Genomic DNA, 10479 nt, shown 5'->3' with positions numbered 1-10479 from the left:
AACTCCTTTATCTCACTTAATAGATTATAAAAAAATGTTCTAGTTTAGAGACAGAAGACCTCACAATACCGTACCTTTTTATTGCATCTTGGCTGATTATCAAAAATGGCACAAGAAGTTGTATTTGAAGTCTGATAAACTTTTCTTACAACACTTTTTGACAGAGGAAAAGGTCCTAACTATGGAAAAAGTCACTTCCACTTATTTTTTAGGATTTGTTTGAGAGAAAGAGTATGTCAAAACTATGTGATTTAAGTACAGAATTTGACATCTATAATAGGAAACATCAAATACAGTTTCCAGTTCCACTTCCAAGAGTCCGTCTGTAAGATATGAAGGCTTTTGTTTAAATTATTCAAATATATGTTGAACATTGTCAAATAATGCAATAGATCCTACTAACATGTTGTTTCTAATTATCTCTCAAATAGTACATATTTTGTAAACTGGTTAAATAGTGTAAAATTGGCATTTTTCTGAAAATTTCAAGTATTGTAGAACTGATTTGGACAAGTTGCTTTTGGAAATAACCGACTTTGGTGTCACTTGAGGAAATTTCCAAGTTGCACGCTGTTTCTGGCTAAAATGCAACGGAAGGTTGAAGGCTGAACCTCCCAGTACTTCACAGGATTATTGAAGAGGCTTATGCCACTGTATAATGCTTTCTTCTTTCTTCTTCCTGTTGGACAAAAGTCGTTCACTCCCAGTTTCGCAATATGATTAGAATGAAGGAAGACAACCTGCACCGATAAGAAACAGCAAAATATAATAGTTAATATGTAAATGGGAAAAATGTCTACACATCATTGGCATATGGATAACTGAGGTTTACTATAAGATCTGTTGGATGCAGACTTTAATAGAAACAGGAATTAAAAATTGGTGTTATCTTTAAAAAAAGTCTCCCTCCTGCCACAGCCTCTCCCACCAAAAAAAAAAAAAAAAAAAAGTTATACAATATTTTATCTGTGTTGTCAGAATAATTTGACTCTATTCTTATGGAACATTCTCCTAAAAGGCAATTTTGTATTCTCTAATAGTAAGAATTATAATGATGCAGTGTTATATTCTCCCATAATGCAAATTTTCAGTAATTTAATACATTTTAAAAAGTAGTCTCTAGAAAAGCTGGTATTAGGAGAGATTTGTCAGTATAGTTATAGGAACATATCAGTCCAATGCTGATGTAGCTTGTGATAGTAGAGTGTAGAATTCGTTAAGTAAAATAATGTATATTGACAAAAGAATTATATTGTTTGTATATCTAATTTTACATTATATTATAAGTTGATGTTTGAGGTTTTTTAAAAACCACCTCAAAAGATTTTCTTTTAATTGAAGGTGAAATGAGAAGTGGAAAGAAATTAAAATCAGAGGTAAAAGCTTTTACCAAATAGCTTATCATGTGCTCTGTCATCTCTGCATTTCTTCATGTTTCCCGAAGCTTTGTTCTGCTCTGTATCCTAAGGTATATGTCATCTTATGAAACATATTTTATTTTAATTGCTACTGCAAAATCCAGGAATTAAATGTGTTTTGAAAACATTTTATTGCAGAATTATCTAGTTTTAAATGCAAATTTATCAATCTCATAATTTCAACCTCATAAATAATTTTCTTTCGATTTAAGACTTTTCAGCACATGAAGGAAAAATTTCCACTCTGGCTTGCTAACACGGAAACTATGATAGATCTGTAACAAACTTTCTGGAACCATTTTCTAGGTATAGCATGTTGTTTTCCTTTTTCTTCTAGGAAGCATTCCTGGTGTTTGATATTGTTTATTTCTTTAAGTACATGCATGATATCAGGTTTTCCTAGTATGAGAGTCATGTCAAAATATATGTGACAATTAATTACGCTTTTTAATTATGTCCTAATCAGTATGGCAGTGTGACAATCAAGTAACGTGTAACTACTAGAGCTTTGTATTAAGTTTAGTATATCACCTGCAGATATTTCAGTTCAGGTAATCCAGGAGGAACTTTCTTGAGCTTATTTTTTTCAAGATGGATTTCACGTATACTTGGTATGTTGGCAAAACTTCCATTTTCCACATCTTTGATTTTATTATTCCCAAGGCCTAGCCTAGAAATAGTACAAGGAACATTTAATTAAAAACTAATCAAGATTCTCAATAGCATTGAAGAGCATGCTTTTTTTTTTTTTTCTTTTTTTTCCCCAAGATTGAATTACACAGGAGTAGAAATGAGGAAAAAAAGAACTGGAGAAAAATGATGAAATCTTACCTCTGATAGAAAAAAAAGCCCACCATTGGTCTAACAAATATTTTTTCTTAATTTAGTCTCCACTTAAAGGACAGCAGCTAGCCTGATGTGAGCAATTGTCCAGTTTTGCATGCAGTTTTTCTACTTTTAGTGGCAAGAGTTAAATGATAAACATCAACAAATCTGCTTGTAAAACTGATTATGCTTTTTTATCAAGTCATATAGCAACAAAGTATACTCACAGTAATAAAAAGTCTGGTGTTCTTAAAAAATACCCAAAGAAGAGCAAGTTTCTTGTAAAGGGACAGTTTATATATATAGTGTAGTCAAACTATATTTTAAATGTAAGCGGGACTGCCTTCTTTCCTACTTCCACATTTTCAGTAGTTTAGGCCATAGACTTTTTTGCTCTAACACTTCAGCCTGCATTTTTAGGAAGATGATTTGGAAGGCGGAGGCACAGGTTAGTTTGGAATCGCTGTTTCCACGCACCCTGCAATCCCCTTTTTCTCCTTTCTTTCTTGATTTGTTCTGAAACTGAAGTTGATGTCTAAACAAAGTTCAGTAGTTCCTCTCTGTTGTTAGCTTTTATTACCAAATCTGAAATTTGGTGCTGCTTAGCCATATTTTCAGAGTACCTACCTGAGCTTTACAGAAAGAACTTCCTCCTTTTCTCCTGCATCAGTGATATATTCTTCAGAAACATGTGTTTTTCTCTTTTTCTTAAACCACATCACATTTGGAAGCAGTTATCAAGTTGTTTCCTTTACCAGCTACTGTATTTCTCTGGGGCTAGTTTTCAGGAGGAGAATTTATCTGATCTTATAATTTACCAGCTTTCCTGTTTGTTTGTATAAATAAGTCTCAGATTTCCCTTTTCATTTCATCCTTTTCTATTTTTCTTTGGGATGTGTATGGAGTGTCTCCTTCCAGTACACATAGGCCTTCTCTGGAATTAAAAAGGTATTATGACTCTAAATCCTATGAATTTAGTTGTAAGAAAGGCATTCGGTTCCAAAGAAATCCCCAAAATCAGTTGGTGTTGCTGTATACCTCATTTTGGGGGGTGATTTGTGAGATGAGTGACCAAGGAGTTAAAATGCCTGGGCCTGACGGGGAACAGTCTAGAGAAAAATACTGAATGCTCTTGATCAATAATGCGACCACAAAGGTTCGTATATTCTGAGTGTGAGAAATACATGCAGTGCTTAATTGAGGCATTATTGAGATATTATATAGTAGCCATGCTATCTTACACAACACCCAGGTGCCATGAGGTAAGAATTTATGATTACATTTTGTAATTAGATGCTGTTCTTAATATACATGTCTATTGTGAACTGTAGGAAAGACGTAATAACAAGGCTAATGTTGGTTTTGTTTATTTTAAGTTTGGTCTTATTTATAACAGTTCTTACTAAAACTCTTAAATTCTCTTTTCTCCCATTAACAAGAGAAGTATCAAATAAGAGATGCTGCTAGGTCTGAACTTTTATCAAATAAAAGCATTCTGCATGGGAATTTTACCTTTGAAGATCTTTATACCGGTTAAAATCTTCAAGTTCGATTGCCGTGATCTTATTGTCGTCTAAATGAAGCTCTAGTAGACTTGAGGGCAAGTCTGGTGAAAAACAAATGCACCATATGAGAAAAATTAGCCAACTTATTTGTTGGAATATTTTTTATGTTCCAAATATCTTTTTTCCTTTGTATTTAGGATTGGGTGAAGAATCTTGGGGGCATTGGATATTGGATACAAGTGTGTTACTTTTTATAAAAAAAAAAAAAAATCATCAACATAATTTGGTACAAAATAGCAACTTTTTTAAAAAAAATAAATACGTCAAAGTGCATATGCTAATATTAAGATTTCAGAGTTCCAAAATTTGGTGTAATATTACTAGCTTTCTTTGTAACAACTTTCACATACATTTGGTTAACGTGTCAAAGATGTAAATTATGTTATGTTCAATTATCTAACAGTTGGTAGTCAAAATCCAACTCCTATGGAACCTGTGACAGTTATTTGTAGATGCTTATTTTCTTCCATGTGATATAACAATTGTGCTGTTATAGCTCTTCAGATGTGGTCTGCGAGGAAAGCTTTCAGCATTCCCTAAGCAAAATGAGATATTGGTACGCTTTTTCCCGTGCTGGTACGCTGAGTGTTTTCTCATGTGGTACCAAGTAGTCCCAATTCAGAATGATCTGTCAATGGACCAGGAGGTGGAGAATCTTTTTTACAATAGCCTTTTAGTGAAGGCAGAGAAAGATGGTCACAAGATTGAATTTCTGTTTGCTGATCTTCTGTTCAGTTTTACTAGCATCTGTCTAGATGGCACCCTGACACCAGGCAGGAGAAGCCACAGACGGCTTAGGAGAGCGCTGCTCCCATTGCTATTTGCTGTAGCATTACAACACTAAAGAACAGTGGTATGCTTTACAGTCTGTCTTTATGCCAGATGACATCCTTTAGTGTTTTTGCTTGGGCTTTTTCCCAGTTTCCGTTCCAGTTTACGACTCTGACAGGTGCTGCTTGTGTCTGAGTTGTAATATTAAGAGGAAAGACTGCCCATCTGCCCAGTTTATGTTTTGAGTGCATTTTGTAAGTTACATTTTTTAGTCTTTTTGTGTCATTATAACATTTGCAGATATAAACATCTACAAATTTAGTTTCCATTTGTGTAGAATGTATTCATCAGAAATCCTGTTTGTTTATGATTTGTGTATTTATTTGACACCTCATATTGGACCTCATGCTGCATTACCTTATCGGAAATTTCTCTATAACACAGACAAAATCTGAATCATTTTATGTATGTTTTTTGTGCTAAGTGACAGGAGATGGTATTATTATGATATTAGAAGAATGTCTTTTTGTGTGTGTGTTGGGGAGTCTCAACATAGGCAGCCAGATAGTTTCTGGTCTTAGAATTATCTGAACAGTTGGGGTCAGTTGGTTTGGTTTGTTGTTGGGGTTTTTTTTTAGTGTTCTCTGCTACAGGGATACTCTGCATATATATCTGTCTACAAGAAGAGATTAAATTTAATAAGAAACAAGTTCATTATCCGATACAGAAATAAATGTCTTCGGGACCAACATTTAGTTGACCTGTAAGTTGATGAATGATACAACATATGGTATTGTGCTTTAGTTCCTCCCTTTTCCTCTTAGCTAGTAGTTTTGAGCAGTTGAAAATCATGAGATTTTGGTTAAATACTACAGTGACCTACAGAAAATGCAGGTAGAGTGTTCCTCATGCTTCTTTTTTGTGTGTGGAGGTCAGTGATTTGTAAAGTGTTTTAATTTATTGCTGCCTCCAAATCACAAGTTAGTTGGTTTATATGAAGGAATGATTTAATTTCATAGTATGTTATACTGAATTTAATTAAAATGTTAATATTAAATTTTACTTAGCAAAACCCCAACAAAAGATATATAAAATGCTGTATTGGGTTTTGCATTGAGGTAGTTATATTGCAGAGCATATTTGAGCTGCAGAGTCACTTAAAACACTCAAAATTAAAGTTAGAAATTTGGGGGTTTCATCTCAAATGCATAAAGGAAGTGGGAATTCTGAATCCCTTGTGATCCACATCAAATATCAGGGGGGTTTGTACTTTCTTTATAAGGATTTTGAGTGGCTGTTGTGAAAGATGCGAAGTGACATCTCATTATGGTTTTCTTCACCTTGTTTCTTCTGAGAAGAGTCTCTGGATGACTCTGAGAGGAGTTGGAACTCCTGACAGTGAGCAGACAGGAGAGGGGGCTGGAGAGCAAGCACGTGTGCGCTGTGTGTGCGCATGTGAATGCACACTTTTGGGATGTAGAACTGGGTGCTAAGTACCAAAATAAAAATAAGGTAGGAGGTACTTTGGTAGTAATAAACAATACAAACCAGAGTTTGTAAATATTTTAATAATAGTAATAACGTTGAAGCATTTTCTTTAGGAGTATACTGGTATAGGTAAAATAGAAAAGGTAAAACAAAGCATACCTTTGGGAATTGAAGTTAATTTAGCTTCCGCAATTCTTATATGATAGATATTTACTCCTTCAAAAGCCCCTGGCTCTATTCCTTCATTGTCAAGAGGGTTTGCACTCATTTCTGTCCAAGGGGAAAAAAAAAAGTATTTATGGCATAGGAATTTTGTGTATGTTAGACTAAGTCATAAACAGCTGATTACATTTTATTTGTGATTTCTGATGTTCTAAGCATTAACTAATGTTTGGCTTTGATTACCTGTTCTGAGCTTTCAGTGAATAAAGGCTGTCTAATTTAGCCTGCAGGGTTACCAGGAACTTGACATATGTAGCAACTTCTCATAGAAATTAAATAGTGAAAGAGCTGGCATGGATATCTCTTTAAGAGCAAAATGCACATTGGGGAAATGTTTGAATTAATATTATATATAATATGTTACATTTTTGATAAAGGCATTTGCTACTTAATTGAACTTACCTAAAACATGCAGAGAGTTCATTCCTTTAAATGCATCCTTGTGGATTTTCTTAACCTTATTAGCATGAATTCTGAGCTCTGCTAAAGTTTTTGGTAGATTTGTTGGAATCTCAGTTAGCTGGTTATGGGACAAATACAGTCGCCGTAGCTTCTTCGTTGGTTGAAAGGCTTTTGGATGGATCTTGGCTATTTTATTGTTGTTCAAAGCCAGTGCCTATGAGATATGGGAAGAGCAGTACAAAGAAAATGTCTCTATACAAGAATGTTATGATTATTATTTTTAAGTCATTAATTTGATATATAATTTAACTACTAAATATTTAAAATATTTTGTTTTTCCATCATACCAAACTTTGTCTCTTTGTATATACTTCAGGCATTTTACTTTGTTGTGGGGGAAAAAAAAAAAGAACCTGGAAGATGGAGAATCAACTAGAAGGTAGAGAAAAACTAGTCAGAGCTGACACGGTGCCAATGATAATGAAAAGAATTGTCAAAACAATATGTTTGTCTTATTTTGTGGGTTTGTATGGGGGTTATGTTCTTTTTATTGTTGTTGTTCCTTAATGCAGATGAATTCTCAAAACTCGGAATTTCATCTTTTATTTCAGCATAATGCTGCAAAAGAAAAGTCAGGTTTTTAATCTGAATTTCTTAAAAGTTAATGTCCTGTGTACAGCTAATATATACACATGAATTTGTATCTTATGTGCCATAATTTTTCAACTCCTGTGAATTTAAGTGTCTCTTTTGGCTGTACAGTACACTTATCCTTTTTAGGGACAGTTTTTAAATCTTGGTTACTAGGTGTTATCAGAGAACTCGTAATGAGTTATTGCAAAATATGACTTGTTTGAAATTGTTTTGCATGTCAAGTCACATCTCTGCATTTCCATATCTAGACTATTCTTTTTTGTTCTTTTTTATTTCTTTGGACTGTTGGTAAGTCATCCGCTCTCTGGAATTGTGAGAAAAACAAAAAAGTAGAGCAAAACAGATTTCATCTTTTTTTTCCCAGAAGAAATAGGGATAGCGTAAGGAAATAAACAGGAAATGCTCCTTCCTAATCCAAGTTGCCATCTGCGCCTTTGCTGAGTAGACTAGTACTCAGACAAGTTGTACAAAGTAGTGACTCCTATATAATGCGGTGATTGCTGACGTATGCCAGTGACTTTCTCAGTCATTGGAGATTAGTTTCTATAAGACCTTTTATACCGAATATAAACCACAGTTAGTGTGTTTACTCCGAACTTGCTGGTGAGGCCATTCTGTACTCAGACACCAGACGCTTAAGGGGAATTGGAAACACTTTTGTTGCAAACAATGAATTTATGTAATTCCTAATTTTTCTATGCTAACTTAACCCGTAATAATTAACAAGCTCATTCACAAACACTTAGATCTGGTAAATTTCCAGTTCTTGCTCAGAAACCAAATGTGACTCAAAATGTTAGTTTAATGTGTTTCATCTCTTTCTAATGTGCAATAGAATGTTGTTAATTTGCTGTAACTTTTGGAACAGATTTTTCACTTTTACAATGAATCTTTTAAAATTGTCAATATTCATTGGTTCTGGAGTGACCACTTGCGGAAATAAATGTTCCAAAACAGATTTAATCTACCTTTCCAGGCCTCTGGGACTCATAAAAAGGGATTATTGTGTACTGTAAATATCTAGATTTATCAGTTGCTAGTTACACTTACTTTAAAGCCCGTCTCTATGTGTGTACTTGAGTGCATTAAAAAAATAGTAGTAAAGCACCTGGCTTTTTCAGTAATTCAGTAGCGGTCTGTTTTCTGTTCAGGTGAATTGGGTTTGTAACATTAGTTTCAGTGATGTGTTAGTTGAATGCCATGTGCTTTTGAAAATAAATACTCTCAGAAAATATTGTTCGAGTTCTCCTGTGAGACGAAATTCTTTCTGCTGTTTTACAGCTCAGTGGATAAAAAAGGAGCACTTGTCTTGCAGCCTTTAAAATGTCAGGAGTGTTTCTGTGGACGCTAAGGACTGAATAAATCTTGAGGGTCTTTTTGGCAAGATACACATGGTACATTTTCTGGATGTTGTATAAAGTATCATAGTTCTTACAGCTCAAAGAAATTTGCTTCTTACTCTGTGGGAGCAGTCCCATATGCAGGTGTTAGCCTATTGTTATGGGTACTGTTGGAGAAGAAAAATATCTTTTGCATTTTAAAAGTATCAAAATATTTCAGATCACTAAATAAGATTTCAAACTTGGAAAATAGCAAGCTTACATAAAGCGATGTGAGTCCTTGGAGATCATTTTCCTTGACCTCTTTAATTTTGTTATTTTGAAGGTCAATCATACGAGTATCTGGTGGAATGTTGCGAGGTATTGATGTCAAACCTATTTAAATGTGTGACATAAACAGAAACATTATGTGCCTGTATACAAGTCCAAAGAAATTAACTGCTAAACAGCAAAACACGGTAACATTGTTGAGGATTATGATTGGAAAGAAAATATGAACAGCCATAAAGCAAAGGATAGAAAGCAATATTTGATGAGAGGAGCCAATTATGTAAGAATGTATGACAAAAATGTGTGGATGGTTTCAGGAGGAACTGCTTCTGCCCCTGACAAGCGCTCATTGCAGACTCCCTGCATCTGTGAAATAAGCAGCCTCAAAGCACAGGTGGTTCTACAGGGAAACTGCTGAAGTCCCCGGAGAAAGCAGCCCTCGGAGGATCCGGGCTGTGGCTCTGTGTTGGGGAACAGGGCTGTTGCAGGGGCTTTAAGGGCTCTCTGCTCAGGGCTCAGAACACTCCTTTCTACCTCTGCGCTGCCCTGTTGACTGTACTGGCAGGGTTGCTTATATAGCCAAACAGTTAACACAGGGCTGAGAAGTGTGTTCTTGGCAAAAGCGGACAGAAGATGGTCTTCCAGCTGCCAGTACTTAATTACCAGGTGTGTAAATCCCCCAATCCAGTTCATTGTTCATTTACACAAGCACTTCAGTTCATGCCATCTGAGATCCTGAATCAGCAGAAGAGACTAGGGAGGGATAGTAACTCCTCAGTGGAAATCCTGAGGCATCAAATGCTAGATGCTGGTCCAGTTGATTAGCAATTATTCCATAATTGATAGGTTACAGTTATTTAAAGATGAAGTCTATTAATAGGGTTTTTTTTTCTATGTGTGAACTAAAGTGAATGGATTTGCAATCTCTAAACTAGGTGTGATAACCACAGTTTATTGCTGTCAGCAAAAGCTTATTTTGATTCCTCAATAATGGCACATTTAAAAAAGCCCAGCAATTTATGTATTGACTCATTGTTACTAAGACATGAAGAGTCCAAGATTGAGTTTAGGATGGTGGCAGAGCTGTGATGAGAATTAATGTCATTGTCACTGTGCTATAGTGGCAGGAGCATAGTCCTTGATTACCCTGAATCATGGGAAAACATCGATGAACCCTAACTCCCACTGGCACGATTAATAATTAATTCATATTTAGGGACTAGTATGTATCTGTGGCACTGACAGTAGCAGATTTGCCTTTGGTTAAAGTGTTACCAGCGATGCGAACTTTCATGGAAGTTAAGCTGAGCATATAGTTTGTATCCTGTTTATGCCCTGGTGTTAAGCTTCCTTTATTTATGGCCTCCTTCTCCTTTGTTATGTTTTCTTGTCATTTGACCTGCTGCTTTGTAGTTGTGAATGAAATACTTCTTTAGTACTTCTTTTTTGAGAGAGAGGGCTACTAGCTTGTCTAACACAAACAGAAGACACAGCAAACTTTTCATAGAATCATTAAGGTTGGAA

At 35.1% G+C, this 10479-nt stretch overlaps 1 protein-coding gene across 1 annotated transcript; it reads right to left on the bottom strand.

The window, feature by feature from the left end:
- Positions 1–267: 267 nt before the first annotated feature.
- Positions 268–9060, bottom strand: ASPN (asporin; the record flags this gene model as incomplete). The annotated part of the gene is made up of 6 exons (XM_010087559.1): positions 268–740; positions 1950–2088; positions 3756–3849; positions 6227–6337; positions 6692–6905; positions 8948–9060. Coding segments are annotated over 6 exons (869 nt in total), but the record flags the coding sequence as incomplete, so codon positions are not given.
- Positions 9061–10479: the final 1419 nt, after the last annotated feature.

Source organism: Pterocles gutturalis, unplaced genomic scaffold (genome assembly GCF_000699245.1).
Source record: "Pterocles gutturalis isolate BGI_N339 unplaced genomic scaffold, ASM69924v1 scaffold17691, whole genome shotgun sequence".
NCBI classification, from domain to species: domain Eukaryota; kingdom Metazoa; phylum Chordata; class Aves; order Pterocliformes; family Pteroclidae; genus Pterocles; species Pterocles gutturalis.
Note: the sequence above shows the minus strand (reverse complement) of the source record. Positions and strands in the feature narration are given on the sequence as shown.